The 20,242-nt window shown below is 41.9% G+C and overlaps 1 protein-coding gene across 4 annotated transcripts in view; it reads right to left on the reverse strand.

Moving 5' to 3' along the window:
* The window catches only part of BTRC (beta-transducin repeat containing E3 ubiquitin protein ligase), a gene marked incomplete at its 5' end in the record, with an annotated part of 165,790 nt that overhangs the window by 10,407 nt on the left and 135,141 nt on the right, over positions 1 to 20,242 (reverse strand). For all 4 annotated transcript variants that reach the window (XM_080912542.1, XM_080912544.1, XM_080912545.1 and 1 more), the window contains 9 exons: positions 1,745 to 1,823; positions 2,340 to 2,450; positions 3,939 to 4,057; positions 5,039 to 5,288; positions 6,967 to 7,085; positions 7,548 to 7,685; positions 8,318 to 8,414; positions 12,980 to 13,166; positions 17,472 to 17,703. In XM_080912542.1, the coding sequence (XP_080768668.1) occupies positions 1,745 to 1,823; positions 2,340 to 2,450; positions 3,939 to 4,057; positions 5,039 to 5,288; positions 6,967 to 7,085; positions 7,548 to 7,685; positions 8,318 to 8,414; positions 12,980 to 13,166; positions 17,472 to 17,703 (1,332 nt within the window). The remainder of the gene's footprint in view (positions 1 to 1,744; positions 1,824 to 2,339; positions 2,451 to 3,938; positions 4,058 to 5,038; positions 5,289 to 6,966; positions 7,086 to 7,547; positions 7,686 to 8,317; positions 8,415 to 12,979; positions 13,167 to 17,471; positions 17,704 to 20,242) is intronic.

A 20,242-nucleotide genomic window follows, 5' to 3' on the forward strand; every position in this document is an offset into this window, starting at 1 on the left:
GTGTGGTGGTGTATGCCTGTAATTCAAGCACTCCAGAAGTAGAGGCAGGAGGATTAGAAGTTTAAGATCACCATTAAATACAGGACTGAGTATGTGACACAGGAGACCAAGTTTGAGAAGAAAAAAATAATGTAGGAATAAAAAAGTACATACTATATGATTCATTTTCATAAAACTCTAGAAAATGTCAACTAACCACAGGTACATAAAGCAGGCCAGGATTTTATCAGAGATTGTGGACAAGATAGGTCCACATAAAACATGAAGGGATTTCTATGTACATGGAGATAATCTGCGGTTTTATTCGTATATACATATCAAAAATTTTTACTTTATTATTATTGTTATTATAGTTTTGGAAACAGGGTCTTACTTTATAGTCCGAGGTAGCTTGGAATTCAGTGTTAAGCAGGATGACCTTGAACTCAGACCACCTTCCTCTGCCTCCCCATAGGCAACAGCGAGCACCACCTCACCTGCTTCTGTACCAAACTCTATGTTGAATATTCTTTTATTGTTGCTCTTATTTGTTTTGTTTTAGGGGACAGGTCTTGTATATAGTCTAGGCTGGTCTTGAACTTAAGACCTTCTTCCCTTAGGAAGTTCTGAAGTTATATGAAAGTTTGTTTCTTTTTGAAGATAGGCTCTCTCTATAGCCCAGGCTAGCCCAGAACCTTACAGGCTTCTTGCTTCACTTTTAATGTCTGGGATTACAGACACACGACAAAATGTTCAACACATAAAGTACACATTTCAAAATAGAAGCATGAAGAAAACAGGCAAAGCACCTGTGCTGTTCAAATACTGCATCCAATTTTAATTGTCTGGAATGCATGGCAATTCTCCTGCCTCTGAATGCTGAGATTACATACATGTGTGCACCACCATATCCAGCTTAAGAACATACTTTAAATCCAAGAAAAACAAAGTATCCCTTTTCACCAGAACTAAGACTTCCTCAATGTCGAATCACAATTGAGAACACAGGACTTTCATTAATGTTTTATCTTAATTGTTCAAAAAGATCCATTTACTCTAGGATCCACACACATCTAACTAAAGAACCATTTGTCAATCTGAGCCTTTATAACATGGCAAAGAATTCTACACTTTTAAGCCTGTGGTAGTTGCAGGCCTATAATCCCAACACCAGGAAAATGGGGCAGAAGTACTGCAATTTCAACACAGCCAGGGCCTCACAATGCAGCCCTGTTACAAACAAAAAATTGGAGGGTGACATTTCTGTATCAGACATTCAGACATAGGGTAGAGAGGATAACAAAGAGGATTTAAGGTACCGGAGGCACTGCCTATTGAATGGGATGCAGAACTAAGGAGCTGACCAAGGGGTTCCAGTAGACTCCCAGAGGACATTTTGCAAGTACAGGTGTTCAGGTCCTTAGACTCTAGGCAGGTTCCAGTTTGAGTAATTATATTCTCTCCCTCAGTACCTCCCGCTGCTTCTGGTGGATACAGAATTCTTATTCACTTCCTGCACTGTGTGTGGGATGTATGCTATGCAGCTGTTAGGCAGCTGCCACAGGCCTCTCCATAGCCAGTCTCTAAAGCACTTCTGGATGAAAGGTATATAAACATAGTTTACTGTCATGTGTTGGTTGCCTTTCCACTTAGTAGGTTTTGTCAGAGTTCAACTATAAAATTCAGATCTATATTCTATAGCACATTAACATTTAATTTCTTCCCCTACCTGCTTGTCTGCCCCCTTTAACAATAAGGCTCTTACCACAAGGGTCCGTAGACAAAGAGTCCCTGCAGGAGCACGTGGGTCCAGAGCAGCCATAAGATCCCACACTTTAATTTTTCTAAAGACCAAAAAGAGGACAAACATCTTAGTTGAAGGCGAACTTAGGGGAACACAGGAAGAACAGCAAAGAGCCAGGGCAGTGGAAACAGAGCGTGGCTGTAGCTCACAGGAAGACTCCTCTGCCTGGAGACGGGATTCTCACACTCATTCTGACAATATCCACTTTATACTCCTAGCCTGTTACTGTGGATTTGTCTGGTTCTTTGCTTTATAGGGCAAACCAGAGAAATACATAATCAAATAGCAATAATAATAATAAATACAAATACAATGACTGGGAAGAATATTTAGAAAACATTAAGCAAAAGAGAGGCGAATAACAGCTAAGCAACAGTGTATATCAACTTTTAGTGCTATGAAAAGGTTACATTTAACATCATAAACTGGGAAGAATGAAGACACAGACTTGGGGAAGGCAGGTGTTAGCTATTAAACCCAGGGCCTAGCACATGCTAAGCACATGCTCTGCCACTGAGCTCTTAGATGTGTTTCATGATATTGTCAGCAAACTCACCCATCATAGGCCCCACTCACTATCCTTTTGTTATCAAATCGAATACAGCGTACCAATTCCTCATGGCCTTCCAACACTCGCAGACATGCGCCGCACTCTATGTCCCACAGCCTACAAGAGGAAGTTGAGTCTAGTGAATTTTCATGAATTCTTTTCTTTTTCCTTCTTCCCTTCCTTCCTTCCATCCATTCTTTTTTGGTGCTTTCAAGATAGCGTTTTATTCTACAGTTCTGGAACTCACTCCTCAGAACAGGTAGCCTCAAACTGCTGGGATTAGAGGCTCTGCCACCACCACTTGCTCATGAATTCTTTTCTAAGCTTTGAATATTACGATGTATTTCATACATCCTTTAAAAATTTACAAAGGGAGCTAGAAAAATAGCTGAGCAGTTAAGAGCTCTGACTCCCAGCACCACATGGTGGTTTATAACCTTCCCAAACTCCATCCAGAGGATCTGACACTCTTCTGACCTCCTTGGACCCTAGACACAGTGTAGTGCCCAAACACATACATGGGCAACACAGTCATACACATAAAAAATTTCACAAAGATCACTCATACAAAAATATATTATTTTCAATATAATTTATTTCCTATCTGTCATATAATTTGGGCAGAAAAAATGTGTGATTTAAGTTCAAATGCAGTTTTCAAACACATGTGTTTTCAAAACATAATGCTTTATATAATGCTAAAACACTACACTTTATATAACACTAAAACTATATGTTCTTTTTGAGACAAGGTTTCTCCATGTATCCCTGGCTGTCCTAGACCAGGCTGGGGTGGAACTCGGAGATCCATCTGCCTTTGCCTCCTGAGTGCTGGGACGAATGGCATGTGCCACCGCTACCACCAACTTGAAACCGGGTTCTTCCAGGCAGGGATTCAATGTATAGTTGCCTAGGATGGAAATGACCAGCTCGAGAGAGTCATGCTTCCTAAAATCACACCTAAGAGTGTGGGGCACTGTGTCAGTGACATCTCACAGTCACATAGCACCTCCATTGCCGCAGGAGGACATTGACAGGAAGGCAGAGACAGTGCGACAGTTCCACTGCTGTTTGCCCAGCCCCAGAGACTTGTAGGAACAGCAGGTATGATGTGCAGCAGGTTACCTCTTCTCTCACCTTCCCTCAGGCATTCAAGGAAAGGAGAGGACCAATGAGTTTTCCAAATCCTAACCAGCTCTCTGCCATTCATCTTTGTAAGGGTAAAACTACAAGAAAACTATACAAACTTGAGCAACCTTCTGATCTAAAGTCAGTCAGCTCTCTGCCCAACTACTGTATTGAAACAAAAGTCATGATTTCTAGCAGAGAAACAAATGTTTTTCCTTCTTTTTCTTTCTGTTTTCAACAACCGTGGCATGGAGAAAAGGTCTATTTATTAGCATTTTTGAACTGCAGGAAACACATCACCTAAAGGCTTTTCTGTGTTGCCTCTCAGGCAGGACAACCTTTGACCTATACTAGCTACAGAAAGGAGACATACCAGATTATAAATGTAGGACAAGTAAAGACCATGAGATCTGAGCACAACACAAAGGGCAAGGAGGAGGGTGTTGGGGATGCATTCTGGGAAGGCTGGCTGCTCACCTGATCGTGTTGTCTGAGGAGCCACTCACCACCAGCCTGTCTCTATACTGCAAACAGGCGATGCCACGCTTGTGCCCATTTAGGGTCCTTACAAATTCACAGGTACTTGTGTTCCACACCTGAGACACAAAAGTGACAGCTGAGCAGTCGATTGGGCACTTCTACCAACAGTAAGCAGGAAACAGAAGAGACTCATCAGAGGATGCCAATGCCTCAAAGAAACAGCAATGGAAAACAAGAGCCAGGCTTAATTCATGGTAACATAGAACTAATGGGAAGCTGGCTACTGTCACGTGAGACTTTGCCAAATGATTCACTCTATGAATTAGTGTCCTTTCGTGTGTGTGTGTGTGTGTGTGTGTGTAGTTAGTGTCCTCCTTAGTTCCTTTCTACCTTATTTTTTTAGCGATGTATTTTGTTCTTATGTGCATATGTAACTGCTTGAGTTTGTGTGTACCACATGTGAGCTGGAATCCAGAGGCTGGCAGTTGGGTCCTCTGGAGCTGGAATCTCAGGTGGTTTTGAGCTACTATCTGCATGCCAACAACTAAACTCAGGTCCTTGGCAAAAGCAGCCTTAACACACTGATCTACCTTGATAGCCCCTCCACCTTATTCTTCCAGACAGGGTCTTTGAACACAAAGCTTACTATTTGGCTAGAATGGCTGGCCAGTGACCACTAGGGATTTGGCATCGTTGCCTTGTGAGCAATGAGATCACTAATGCGCGGTGACACATCTGGCTTTTCCATGGCTGTTGGGAATCTGAATGTAGGTTCTCATGCTTATGCGGAAAGGACTTCCTCAGCTCCAGCATGCACATGCTCTTCAACCTAAACTTGCATCTGCTTTTTTCAGGTTTGACATCATTGCCACCATCTGTGGCACTGTTATCTTTCCATGCTGGGTCTTGGGCACACCAGGCAAGTGGTCTGCCATTAAGTTACACCTCCAGCCCATAACCATTGTTTATAGAAATAAAAATTGAATTGAATTATTTTATTACTCTACAACAATGCTTATGTATACAGTTGCCCTCAATCACATGTTTACACAAACTCCTTACTGTGGTTGTAAACTGACTGAAAAGTGGCCTGTTACCTTTATGGTTCTATCTCCAGAGGCAGAAACGATGTACTTGTCATCAAAGTCTACAACATTGACTGCAGCTCGGTGTCCCACCAGCACCCTCCTGAGGGTGATGTCAGTTGGGGAAGCCATGTCCCATACAGCAATGGAACGGTCTTTGGAGCAGGTCACCATCATGCCATTATTGAAGCGCAGGTGCAGAACAGCTTCACAGTGGTGAATCAATGTGTTTAGCATCTCACCTGCATTTACATCCCACACTCTGAAAAGGATACCGGGGACTTAGATGGTGCTTAGTACAATGCACTGCCTATTTTTGACATTTTTGACAATGGGGGTTTACCATCAATGCCACCCCTGTTTCTTTTGAGACGGGGTTTTCTCTGTGTAGCCCTGGCTGTCCCAGAACTCAGAGACCTGCCTGCCTCTGTCTTCCAAGTGCTGGAATTAAGGGTGTGCACCACCATGCCTGGCTCACCTCCCACTTTCATGTTAAGTATGCTCTTCCTCTGCATCCCCCAGGTAGAGTCCACACGAGGAAACAACAGAGGAAGGCTCAGCAGGTCTTCTTGTACAGTGCTCAGGGAGAACATAGTCGCTATCATCTGATAATTTGGCCCAGGTTTTTGGATTAATATTTTAACACTGACACTCAATAAAGGAGACACATGTAAACCAGGAATCTGATAAAGAACAACAGTAGTGTCTGTCCCTATCACTGCACCCATGGGCCAAGATGTTCTGCCATACTCAGTAACGTGGACTTAACTTCCCTGAACATTAAGTTTTCTACCTTAGATTCTAATTCCAAGATTCTGGTTTTTGTGCTTTTCAGGGGCAAGTTGGACAAGAAGAGCCTTCCTTCCTAACCGTAAGCATGTGCTTCATGGCAATGGGATCCTTGCAGAGCTTAAGAACAATGCCAAGATAGAATTACCTTAACTGCTCTATTTTTGCATACTGATTTTGTTTTTAAAAGCATTTTGTATCTCCTGTCCAACTTACCCTCCTTTTGGAAAGTTATTTTGTGCTATCGTGTTGCTAAGAGGTGGATTGCTATTTAGCATGCTAAGCCCTGGGTTTAATCCCCAAACTGCCAAGACAACAAACAAACATCATCTCTCCCCTGTTCTATAAATGACCTAAGCATCTTCAATGCTCCAGATCCTGTGAGTCACTCTGAAGCATGGGTAAGAGTTAACTGCCAGCAACTACATGGGCAGGGTCTGCTGTGCCCGGAAGTAAAAGGAACAGCTTTTCCTATGTTCAGGGATAACTTTAGAGAATTTAACAGTGCAGATAACTGCTGTTCATTCCAGTTGTTTTTAAGAAGTTACTTTTGATGTATTACTTTTGCTAAAGCCTTTAGCTTAAGGTGAAATTTCTAGCGGGCTTCCAGCAGTGCTGCTGGTCCCCTGAACTCAAGCTACACTGGACTCCAGCAGCATAATGGCTGTGTCATCAAATCACCAGAGCCTCTGGAAATTGAGGGCCCCCTTCCTGAGTAAAACTTGCAATTAAACACTGTGGGGATGGCAGGGGAGGGCTGGTGAGGAGCGGGCCTTGCTCACCTGTATCCACTTGAAAGAGCTCATGCATGCCTGCGATGCAGTTACAATCACCCGAAAGTCAGGCTTCATTCCCTTCCTGCCATTCCCATGAGCTATCTTCATAAGGAATGTAAGGCTTCCCACCAAGAGGGGGAAGTTCCTATGACAGGTGCTCCTCCAAATTAAAATCTGTGTGTAGCTTGTTAAATGTGCCAAGGTAGAAATCTACTCAATGGTTCCAACATCGAGTGTTGGTTCCAGAGTGACAAGTGACTGTCAGGAAGCTAGCAGCATATTCTTTAGTTTCAGAAATGAGTTCATGAAGATGCAGAGAATCACCGTGATGCAGAGTGAGGCTTAAGAGTTCAAAAGGAGTAGCAGATTCCCTACCTGACGGTGGAGTCTGAGGAGCCCGTGATGATTACCCTCCCGTCGTACTGCAGACACAGGACGGAGCCTGTGTGGCCTGTGAGAATCCTCTTGCATTCCAGTGTGCTTTTATCCCAGATCTAGGATGGCAAACAAGACCCTTTTGATCACTGTCATAATAGGGTGCTGTGGAGACTTGTTGTTCTGTACTTGTGTGATCCCCCAAACATCAAAGCCCAGAGAAGGCAAGACTGCATTCTTTCCTCCAGGGAGAGCTAAGCTCCTGGATGTGTTGACTTCAGTTCTAATGCTAACTTTATCCTTTTCATCAAGGTGGAAGAGTAGCCTATAATTATGAAGGCCAAAATAGCAACCGCTCCCATCAGCACACTTCTAGAAGGGACTTCAACCCTGGGACTATGCATTTCTATGATCCTATGTGGAAAAGCAGACATTTACCCTTTAGGGAAATGATTTTGGCTGTGATACTGGAATCAATCTACAATTCTCATGTCCTATAAACAACACTCAAGGCTAGGCTTCAGACTGCTCTGTGAAAACTCACTCCTACAATGCTCCTCCACTGAGGAGGGTCCAGTCACCTTGATGGTGTTGTCTCGAAGGCCGCTGACTATCTTCTGGCCGTCATACTGTAAACAGTAGACCCCTTTACTTGTCTCACTCCGGCAGTGAATTCTCTGTAAACTATGTCGCCCACATCTCCAATTGGACTCTATTGTCTAAAAAGGGGGATTCAAAGAAGCAGTTAATTAGAGCGAAGACAAACCAACAATTCAGTGAGTTACTCTATGGTAGCGGTTCCCAGCCTGTAGGTCTCCAGCCCTCTGGGGCTTAATCAACCCTTTCACAGGGGTTGCCTAAGACCACCAGAAAACAGACATTCACATTACAATTCGAAATAGTAGCAAAATTACAGTTATGAAGTAGCAACGAAAATAAATTTTTTATGGTTGGGGGTCACCACCACATGAGGGCTGCAAACATTAGGAAGGTTGAGGACCACTGCTCTAAGGGCTACATACAACTAACAAACCAAAAAGTGGGTCCCAAGTAAAGCTGCATGCCCAGTGCTCTTCTTTCACACGTGGCATCCATGCCTGCTGATAACCTTTCTTGAAGGAATGCAAATGTTGTGCTGCTGTTTTAAGAAGGTGGTAATCCTGCTCTACAAAGGTTTTTAAGCGGTACAGAATTTGACTAGGAATTTTCTGTAATTTATCAGCCTTATTTTAGTGAAGACACCAAGTTCTAATTCACACTGAAAAGTTTAATGGGCTTTCATAGTACTGCAACTTAAGCATACTAATGATTCCCTACCACTCAGCAAATGTCTGGAAACATCAATTCTTACCTCAATGTCTTGTATAATTTTGGGATAAAGCGCTCTATAAAAGGAGTTGGGAGGAGCATTCTCATCAGGAGGTTTGTTTTTGAATAAGTACTGCCCCCTAAAAAACAAATATTTACCAATGAAAAGATCATAAATCCATTTACAAGCAGTTTTATACTTTTCCTAAGTGTTTCAGCCACCACTACACATGACTTCCACTAACTAGTCTTCAGACACTACTGCACATAACTTCCACTAACTAGTCTGCAAGGCATGAGGGTCAGGTGGCTTGGGAGTCCTGTGTTAACCTGGAATCTAAGAAGTTTGACCTACATTGATTCCAGTGCAGAACCTCAAGAGTACCAAGCCCTTTGGGAGGCTTTATGCTGATAGTATACTCAGAACCCATTTATTGGTCTTTTAGGTTTCTCTACATTTACTGATTTTATCATTCGATAACATGGTGATTCTTCTAGTTAATAGTAACTATTACCTTTTCTGCCTTGGTGCTGTGGCTCGAACCCAGAGCAATGTTCATGGGTACAATAGCTCACCACTCTACCAGTGTGCTGCCCCTAAGTCAAGTTGTCAGTGTCAGAGGACACCTAGCATGCCGGGTAACAATGCTTCTGTCATGATCGAGCTTCCCGTTACTCATCACAGGGTAAGCAAGGTGTGTGTGCTAGCTGGCTACTTGGTCACCACGCCACGGCTATTCCTGATCACTGCCAGAAGAGGCCATTCAGTTCATACGACAGAAGCAAAGGCCTGCTGGTGTGTCTCACAGCAGACGGAAAGAAGTGTGAAGAAAGGCTAAGCACATAGGCTACCATATGTGAGTAGGAAGCTGCTTTCAGAAGTGTGTTCCTATGTGCACACAAAGATGCTTTTCCTGACAGATTCCAGCATGTTAGCACATCTCTTTCCTTATGACAGCACATTTCTGAATGCTCACATCCCAAGTTAGATTGCTACCAAGAAAGAAAAAAAAAAAAAAAAAAAAAAAAGGTAAATGGCAATCACTTCCTGCTGGGTAAAAAATTTAATTCCTTATCCTGAAGTTAAGAACCCACCAAACACGGTGTGGAAGCTAGTAAAGCCCACTATGGGTGTTCTAACTGCTGTTCTCACTGGCACCGTGCCTTGTGAAGTGGAGATAGGCAGAAATGCCTCTGAGTGTAATCCTGGCACCAGAGAAACCATGTTTTCTCTGGGCCAGTCATCCACTTGTGCCTCTGTAGCTCCATTACAATATAATTAATTGTTCGATGTCTCCAGGAGAGCTTCTCCCCTGCCCTCTCCCTATTATACACCTTGAAAATTAGTTGAGGAAACCTCCTATCAGGAAGGCAGCTGGCTCTGATGTCTACCTTAATACAGAAAAGAACATTTGCACTGGGGAAGTGAAAAGAACAGGTTTTTGTTTGCTTTGTGTTGCTAGGACTATAAAAATAGGACATATCAGCATAAAGGGTAAGTAAATAGTTTGAGGAATGATTTTGAATTGATGGCATCCTTCTCTGAACAGTTGGATTATACACTTTGCATGCAGATGAGATTTTTAACTGTTGTTTTTCAGTGCTCACCATTCCTGAGATTCTTGTCTTCCTTTGAGTCTTTGTCATTCCTATAAGGGTACTCTAGGATTTCCCTTACATCCAGTGATAGTTTCTCTATATCCTCACATAACAGGACTCAAATGAATCTCTAATTTTGTTTTCTATCCCACTGCTTTTATATGCCTTACAAACATATATTAATTTCTCCAAATCAAAGATGCTACAAAGGAGTGACTAGATATTGAGAACCGGCTTCTTAGTCTATATCTAAGTCACAATCTTTCCTGGTATATGCTCTTTGACAGCAGGGACCACTTCTAGGAAAAACGCCTGGCACCTAGGAGAATGTGAATGTATGATAAACGTGAAATATTATATTTAGAATGTTATCATAAAATGTGATCTCCTGATTAAGAAAATGGACTTTTCCCAAGTGGTCTTTTATCATCTTTTTAAGAGTTACCATTACTGAGTACAAAGTATTATCTAGTGTTATTTAAGAGAGAAAACTGCAAAGTTCATGTCCTAGGGGCAAACTGTCAAATCTATCTGGGTATGAAATATAACAGTAAGGTAGAAGTTAAATCTTGGTGACTCCAATTGTTCTAGAAGACTGTATTTACTTGTATACTTCGGGAAAAAAAGAATCTGAAGGTGTTTTCAAAGATACTCATATGAGGAAAGAACAACACAAAAGGCTTTAACAGAGGGCTTGGTAAGGAAAACTTCAAACACTGATGAATTGTGCACAGTACTGCACACCTTTGATCCCAGGACAAGGAGGCAGAGGCAAGAGAAACCTGTGAGTCTGAGGTCAGCTTGGTCTACAGACTGAGTTCCAAGACAGCCAGGGCTATACAGAAAGATCCTGTCTTAGAAAGATGGAAGGGAGGGAGGGTGGAAATAACAAATTGATCCTAAATTACTATTTCTTCCGAATACGGGAGAATCTGGCATATCCCTGTAATCCCAGCACTCAGAAGACTGAGGCTGGAGGCTTGAGAGCAAGCTGGGTTCAACAGCAAGGCTCTGTCTCAACACTACCACCACCCAAACAGGAAGACAATAAAAGAAAAGGGAGGTACAGCTATCACCTGGAGACACTAAACACTTTCATAGAGGACACAAGTATCTGTATTTATTACTTCGTTGAACTATAACAAGTTATATCAAATTGTATCAATTTGATCAAAGACAAGGAAACGTGGTCAAAAAGCTGAATGACTTGCAGAGTCAGAGGAAGTTCAGAGGCTGCAGAGAAACAGTGGCAGTAAAGGCATGGACACACCTCAGCTCTACCTTCAAGCACTCTTTTAAAAGGCTAAAATGTAGACTAGGAAGTAACTTAGGAGCAGAAAAATTGCTAACAAGTACAACACCCCAACTTAACTCCAGGCACCACAAAAACTATTTTTTTAAAAAAGTGCAAATGACTATTTTTTCAATGATAGTTTTTATTACGGTCCTGATGACTAACATAAAAGACACCACTGCTTAGGACCAAGAGTCAGCTTTTCTGTTTGCACTTATACATATACACACCACAGCTCTGTGTCTCCTGCCTTCAGAACACAAATGTTTATGATGGAAGTCACTACCATTCATGGGACAAATGGAAACAAAGTGTATCTTAATAGGGCATGAAATCTTTTTAGCTAAGAACTGAATTTTTAAAATTGAGACTTAAGGTCTAAATTATCCGGAGGAGGGCTTCTTTGCTTTCCTAAGAGACAGAAAATCTTCTCAGACACCCTGAAATTTCCTCAAGTAGGCAACTATGTGCTCCATTTTGAAAGCTGGTCTTGGACTAAGCAAACGATGGTCTCCGATTGCCACACATGGTAACTATCAGGGTATGAAGGCAGTAAGCCAAGTCAGTTTCTGTTTTCCCACATAGTAAGGAAAGACAGAAAAAATACCTGAAAGGGGGAACAAAAAGAAACAAATAAATAACCATAAGCTCTGATTTACAGTCATATAGCAAGAATGCTGCTAGCATCTGGATCCTGGAACTGGATTTGAGATGAGCATTTTTAAGTATTCCTAATAGCTCACATGACAGGAACCTCTGAAGCACTTACTAAAATACTCAGGTCTACACATTCCTGAATCCACGAATTTCAAGGACCCAAGAGCATGAGAGCCAAGGTTAATTTTATGAAAATTTGAAGGAAGGTTAAATACACACACACACACACCATTCCTGCCTCAATTTGCTGCGGACTGGACCCAAAGCCTTTTATATACAATGAGGATACCTGCAGCCTTTAGCTGTTTTTACATTTGTTTTGCGACAGGGTCATGCTATAGAGTGAGGGCAGGCCACATATATACTAGCCTCCTGCCTTCCTGGAAAAGCAGGCTGTGTAGTACCACACCTAGCTTCCCTTTAGTAATCTTAACTATTTGTGGTTTTGTATGACTCCAGACCCCCCCCCAAAAAAAAGACCAAAAAAAAAAAAAAAAAAAAAAAAAAAAAAATTCACGAAGTTTTAATGAAATAGTGCCACTGTGCTTAGGGAAGACTACTGGTGAAGACTTTCAGGCTGCTGACTACACAAGGCCTTAGGGAATTCATAATTAAACAATCAAATATAAAGATACAAGTTTTAAGAAGAAACAAATAATTTATAATAAATCCCACTTTTCATTCTTTCTGGTAGCTATACCTTAATTCTACTTGGTCATAAAAATTAATTTTTTATTTCAGAGGTGATAAGACACTAGAGGTGGGGGCTACACAGAGAAAGTCTGGTGAAGGACAATAATCCCATCTTCCCCAGAAGAGGAAGCAGGAATAGATTCCTTCTACCTGATTCAAAGCTATTTTTCATTACTTACGAGTTATCCCTCAGCCTTTCTGCAAAATTCCAACTCTGTCTAGAGAGCAGGATGCTTTAATTAGGAGGGTAGTCAGTTTTCTTCTGCAAAATATGTCACCTTATGATTGACTTGGCAGAAGAAAAACTACTGAGTACATGGACAACAATTCGCTTATATTCTTAGCTATGAATTGCACAAGGACCACAGATGTCGTGAAGTGGCCTCACTGGCTCCCGACATTCTGTCGTGCTCAGCAGCCAGGCCTGGGAATGCTGCAGGAAGAGGAAGGGTAAGGGCTCACCACCCTCTGCGCTCTGCCAGGCCTCGCCACAGAGAGTCTGTCCTGACCATCCTCTCGATGAGCTTCTTCCACAGCATGCCGTCCGACGTCACACGGTACCATTCCTTGCACACAAGCTCAGCAGCACACAGTGATTTGGCGTCCAAGTATGACAGAATGTTCTCAGCAATATGGTCCAGACCCCGTGCTTCAGTGAGGGAAGGAAGCACAGAAAAAGAACAGAGCGGGTGCTGAGCAATTTTTCACAGAAAGCCCTTTAAAAGAGCAGTACATGCCGTGAGATGAAGGCACACACCACTGTCCCTAGTGTGGTCCAGCTTTGCTCAAACAGAGACTTGGGTAAAATGAGTGTCAATAATTTTTCCATAAGGTTACAGAAATGAACAGTATTTTCCATCTTCTGTTAGATAAGGAAGTTAAAGCTAACAACTAGCAAACCCCCCAAGACATTAAAAATAAAAAGGAGTCCAGAAAACAGTTCACATCTATCTATATGGATTTCAACACTAGGGGATGTTCTACGGATGGCATCTCAAACTCAGTGATTCAGACCCCCCGAAATCCTGATATTAGGTCCATTTCTCATTCTGTTCTATTACTGCTGCAGTTCCAAAGCTATTCAATGAAAGAAATATCCTTTAAATGTACTGGGGAGAGGCAGCAAGTCAGACTGCTCTGGGACATGGGATGTGGGCATGCAGGAGAACGGTGAACACATGGTCCAGGAGCACCCTGAGAGGAGTCACAGGGATATTAAGGTTCAAAGATGAGCCTGATTGCATGATAGAAACAAATTTTACTGCTATAAACCTAAGTGACAGTTGACCTAAAATGGAAAAAAAAAAATCTTACCAGTAAACAACGAGGGTAGCATTTCTAAAGAAAACATGGCAGGCTGGTTGTGGGCAGTAGAAATGACTGTACTCCCCAGTTAAAGCCCTTTACCATGCAAATATGCATCAAGGTCTTGGTGGAAAAAAGCCTGTCAAACAGGAGGGCCACCCAAGTAACACTTCTGGCATTGCTATTCTAAATTCTCAGGTCAGACAAAACCACCCACAATTAGTCATCTCTGAGGTCTTCTGAAGGCTCACAAGTTGGGAAAGATTCCTTCAGTCTGTCGTCTGCAGGCGTGAGCGGGAAAGGACCGACAACATGCGTTTGACTTTGCGTGTCTCCCCTGAATCATATGGAGGCACACTTGGCTGCCATTAGCAACAATCCAAATATGTTTATTAAACATTATTCTAATTATAAAATTTGTATGGCTATCTGTCAAATTTCCCAGCAGACTTGGGGAAAGCTTTAAATGGATCTTGTTTGGCTGGCATCACATGTTCATATTTAAGCATAAGCAGATGGAGGCATCCATCACCTAATTCTTATTAAAGGAATATGACTATAAGCCAATTAAAGATAATAAACAGTTCTTCATACAAAATACAATGATAATATATTTCCTGAATCTTTTATATTTAAACCTTCTACAATATCAGATGTTTCCAAAAGGCATTCTTACATTTTTGATGGCTGTCACCAAATTGTTTCTGATCTTTTACAATGTACCAACAATAAGTCACTGGAAGTAATTTCACCTAACACTCCAAACAAAACCATTACACTAATGGATTATAGACAATTTTTGAAGTAGTTTGGTTTACTAAATGCAGCCAGATGGTGTAGGCTGAGAAACTTAAATGGCTGTTACGCACTGGACATGATTTAATACCACATCGCCTGGTCAGCAGATACACACTAGGGATCAGTTCAGTATTAGGCAAAATACACTGGTCCAATCAACACTGGTTCAATCTGTGTCTCAGCCTAGACAGTAGCATGTTTCAGTGATTGGGAAGATAACAGCAATAGGTGTACTCAGATTGTACAAAGAAAACTGCTTGCCTATGGCTACAAAAAAACCCAGTATTTTACAAGAGGACAAAATCTATTCTATTCAGTTTTAAAGTGGTTATTCATAATATACAAATAAACATTTAATTATAAAAGGTAATTTATTTTAAGTTGAGAAAAACCAAAACTTTAAGAACCAGCTGCCAGGAATTGTGAGAGGAAGTACTCCACAGTTCTGGAGCAGCTCGGCTAGTGCAGCGTGCTCGGAGGAGAGCCTGCCTGTCAGCATGGACCAAAAGCCCCTTTCAGACGGAGCTGCTGGCGGAGGTGCACAACCACAGTCCCAGGAGGATGAGGCAGGAGGAATAGTGAAGTCCAAGGCCAGTTTAAGTTACACAAGGAGGAAGAGAAACCCTTTAAAAGTTTCCTGTTTCAGGGCAGCAGGTGGGAGTTAGGAGCACTGTGTTTGTCTGGCTTGTGTGAGGCTCTGGGTTCAATTCCCAACACCAAAACACCCAGATACAACAAACAAGACATCAAACCAAAATAAACACAAACAAAAGAAAATCACACCGCACTGACACTCATATTCTTTAATATAGCAGTTCAACTTTGGGTGTTTTTCTTCTGAGACTGTCCATATGATTAATGTATAAGAATGCCTACCATGGTATAATTTATACAGAAAAAAATTAATGAAGGGGTTAAATAATGTGTTCACCACTGTAAAGTGTACTGTGGGTCTAAAATTATTCAAAAAAACCCACACTTAGGAAAATATACTTTAACATACTTATAAAAATGTAGTAGGAGAATATATTAAGAAAAGTTTAAAAAAAAAAACAGGCTCTAGATCTATAGGGAAATAAACACATGATCAGAACTTTATAAGAAAAACAAAGCTCTGTGTGGTGGAGTTCTGGGCAACTGTATTTTATATTTTGTATATATGTGTGTGTTCACATACGTGTGAATGGAGGCCAGTGAGCCCCATGATCTGCCTATATCTGCCTCCCTAGGGCTGGGACTAAAAATGCACCCCCTCTTTCAGTTCTCTTCCATAGAATAGACTCTGGGGTCAAACTCAGGTCCTCAGCTTGCATGGTGAATATTTTGCTGGCCGAGCTATCATTTATATACATATACATATAAGTATATATACATACTTGTATTTTCTAAATTTCCTATGACTATCAAAACCAGACAAAAACAGAAAAATGCTCTCATTTACCTGACATTTACTGACACTGACTCTTAACTATTCCGTAATGAAAGTGTAGCCCATTTAAAAGCTTCCTATTTCCCCTGCTTTGCAGTGTTCTGGATCACCATCAAAGAAGGGAGGTGGCACTCTGGAGGTGTTTACTTAGTGATGGCTTATTTATCTAGTTTACACAGGGTTTGGGGTTCACTTCCTGCCTCCATACACCTCTTGCATCAGGGATTGGGGGTGCAGGTCAGTAGTAGTGTGCTTGCTCTCTGATCTGCAGAAAACAATAGCATCTTCAAGTATCTCTCGTGCACACATGCACATGGCCAGGAAGAAGCACATGACGATATACACATCAAAGATTGAGTCCCTCTTTCTAAACATTAAAAATGCTTTTTAAAAAATGCATTCCTATAATTTAAGCATTTTGTTCTAGGATGTGGTAGAAGCTGATGCATGAGGACCTTGTTTTTGTTTTTGTTTTTTTTTTTTTTTTTTTAGCCAGCTTGAGCTAGGTAGAGAGACTGTCTCTTAAACAACAACAAAAAACTCAATTTTTTGTTGCTAAATTCACATTCAAATTTAAGTACATGAAAGGAACCGAAAATAAAACATAGTATGAGTGAAGCTTTGAATCTGGTAACACTTAAGGAAAAAAAACAAAACTAGATTTGGAAATTCGTATAGATTAAACAAAGGCTGAGCAGAGGAACAAAGAAACGAAGTAAAATGGAATTTAATTGTGCAGTTTGGGTTTTCTTTTATTTTGATGAAGTTATATAATTAATGACTTGGTGTATAACTATCAAACTAAACAAAAAATTTTAAATTTATTTCATGTGCATTAGAGTTTTGCTTGCACATCTGTGTATAAGGTTGCTGGATCCTCTGAAACTGAACTTATAGACAACTGTGAGCTACCATGTGGGTGCTAAGAACTGAACTCAGGTCCTCAGGAAGACCAGTGCTTTCCATAGCTGAGCCAAACATCAATTTTAAACTTACAGCCTCCAAACAACAATTTTAAACTAACTGCCTCCAAACAACAATTTTAAAAAAGAGAAATGTAGCCAGGAGTGTTACACTTGTGTTCCCAACAACTGATTTTTTTTTTCTCCCCTGACCCCCTACCACCCAAATAGGGTTTTGCTGTGTAACAGAGTCCTGGCTATCCTGGACTCACTTTGTAGACCAGGCTGGCCTCGAACTCAGAGATCTGCCTGCCTCTGGCTTCCAAGTGTTGAGATGAAAGACCATGCTTAACATCCCAGCACTTTGAATGCTAGACAGGACAGCTGGGTTTGAGGCATGTCTTGGGTACACAGTGAATCTGAAGCTACTAAGGTTATGGAGAAGCAGGGTGGGGAGAGTAAGGTTGAAGATCCAGTTCCATTACTGCTATAGCAAACTAAGATTTACAAGTGCACATACCTGGCAGTGCAGTTATGAAATCCCTCTGCAGCATAGGCTTTAGATAGGAGTTGATGTGCCCATGCTGGTAATGACACATTTGGGATATGAGGTGTTCTACAAATTCCACTTGATCAGACTCTGACCACTGCTCAAAATACTTGACACACAGCTCCTTTTCCTTCTCATAGCTTGCTGAGAGCTTCCGCTGCTTGGGCACAATCATGCTGGAAGTGCCATTGGCAAGTTTTGTCTATAGAAAGAAACAATTAACAGTAAGCATTGAAAATGAGGGAAAGAGTCTAAATCTCCTGTTCTGGTACGCTAACTTGTGTCTTTGCAACTGAATTTTTCTTGTTGAGTATTTGTGAACCATGACCATGTGGAAAGCCTTACAAATACCAGAGTAAGAGGGTAATCCAGGTATACCGCGTGAAGACTAAGTATCCAGTTCACAGACATTCCTAATCTATGATGATGCAGAGAAAATGAGAGTATATTGTTATGGCAGGCAAGAGTCTAAGGTGATTCCCATAGAAGCAGGTGCTGTGTTACAGGAGGATCACAAGTTTAAGGTCATCTTCATTTACATAGCAATTTGGAGGCCAACCTGGACCAAAAGAGATTGTACCTTACAAACCCAACAAAGCAACCAAAGCCACCCCTCCCCCTTCCCTCACAAAAAGAACGATCAGACTGGGTTGGGGCAGAGCTATCTTCTGGTTAGAGCTCAGTTCAAGAAACGTGGAATCATTAACTTGAAGTGGTTGTTTCTGCTTTACGTAGACCAGGCATATCTGTGATCACAGGAGCCATGCTTGCTGCTGCCGCTGTCAGATAAAACCTCAGAACAGAGGGAACCTGATAGTTTTCTTGTTGAGGTAGGCTTCAGTCAAGGCTTTTTTCTGCTTTCCCTGATCAAATCCTAAGGAGCGAGGTGAACATTCTTGCATTTACCGCTGCTCTGGGTAACGTGGGAGGCTCCTCCTTTGTAGTTATTGCCCTTCACAAGTGTGCTGAAGACTTGGACCCGAGAACCACCACCTCAAATGTTACCAGTCCTGAGCATAACCCTGCTCTATCCACAGCCACTAAAGCCATGGCTCTGGAGTTAGAGGACTCGCTTGCTTCCCCTGCTGTCTCTGTTTCCCTCCTTTATAAAATGGAATAACAGAGAAAAGGCCGTAACAAGCCTGTTGATGAATCACATAGAGGGAGGTTATTTAGCATCCCTACCCCTATCCATGCCAATGACCAAACCAAGGGCCTCCATGCTGGCATGGGCAAGCACTCTCCCACTGAGGCTACAGCCTAGTCTCAAATCAACACTAGAACACAACACTGTTGGAGCTGGGTGTCCCTCCTTCTTTTGAAAACACACCTTTCTTTCTTAGTTTAGGTTTAGTAAATCTTAATGCATGAAGGGTCTAACATTAAGTGCACAGAGCACTGAACTGTCACAGGTGCCCAGGACACCCCAGATTACAGAACAGGTCAGCATGAGCTTCAGTGTCCCTTCGCAGCCTCTTGGCACCCAAACAGTAACACTGGTTTCATTTCACTTTTGGGACAGGGTCTAATTATGAAGTCCAGGCTAGCTTCAAATCTGTGCCAATCCTTCTTCCTCAGCCTCCAGACTGTTGGGGATTATATGCTATGCCAACACACCAGGCTAAAACACATTTTTTTTGAAAATCATTCACTTAAGAAATTTGCTGCAGCATAAAAAAATGAGATGGCAGGAACCTGATATGGATGTCTCCTCAGAGGCTCTGCCAGAGCCATACTGATACAGGAGGATGCTTGCAGCTAACCATCGGACTGAACATGGGGACCCCAATGAAGGAGCTAGAGAAAGGACTAAAGGAGCTGAAAAAGGTTTGCAACCCAATGGAAAGAACAAAATGATCAACTAACTAAACCTACCACAGCTCCCAGGGACTAAAACACCAACCAATGAGTTCGAATGGAGAGACCCATGGCTCCAGGTGCATATGCAGCAGAGGATGGCATTTTCTGGCATCAATGGGAGGAGAGAACTTTGGTCCAGTGAAGGCTCGTTTTCCCAGTATAGGGGAATGCCAAGGTGCTGAGGTGGGAGAGGGAGCACCTTCATGGGCACAATGGGAGGGGGAGGAGGGATGGGATTGAGGAAAGGGGGATAACATCTGAAACGTGAATACAGAGAATAGCTAATTAAAAAAAAAAAAAAAAAAAGAAAAAGAAAAGAAAGTCCCATACAACACTTAGAAAAGCTTGGCAAATGTGTAATACCTGTAAATTACAAACCCTGCTGAGAGAGTATTTGTTTATTTTGAGACAGGGTCTCATTATGTAGCTCTGGCTATCTGGGATCCCACTATATAGACCAGGCTGTCCTTGAACTCAAGATCTATCTGCCTCGGCCCCGCTGAGCACTAGATTAATGTGTGCCACACAGTGCAGTACTGTGCCTGATGGAAATTTTTTATAATGTAAATAAATGGAGAGATCTTTACACTCATAAACAAGACTCAGTATTGTTTATTCTTTTCAGTATTGATCGGAAGAGTAAATACAATATCAATTAAAACCTTAGCAGGTTGGGCTGGAGAGATGGCTCAGTGGTTAAGAGCACTGGCTGCTCTTCCAGAGGTCCTGAGTTCAATTCCCAGCAACCACATGGTGGCTCACAACCATCTGTAATAGGATCTGATGCCCTTTTCTGGCACACAGGTATACATACAGTTAGAAAGCTCATATACATAAAATAAATAAATCCTAAAAGAACAGGAGGGAGGCTCGGACTTCAG

This window comes from Micromys minutus, assembly GCF_963924665.1.
Source record: "Micromys minutus genome assembly, chromosome: 2".
Lineage (NCBI taxonomy): Eukaryota > Metazoa > Chordata > Mammalia > Rodentia > Muridae > Micromys > Micromys minutus.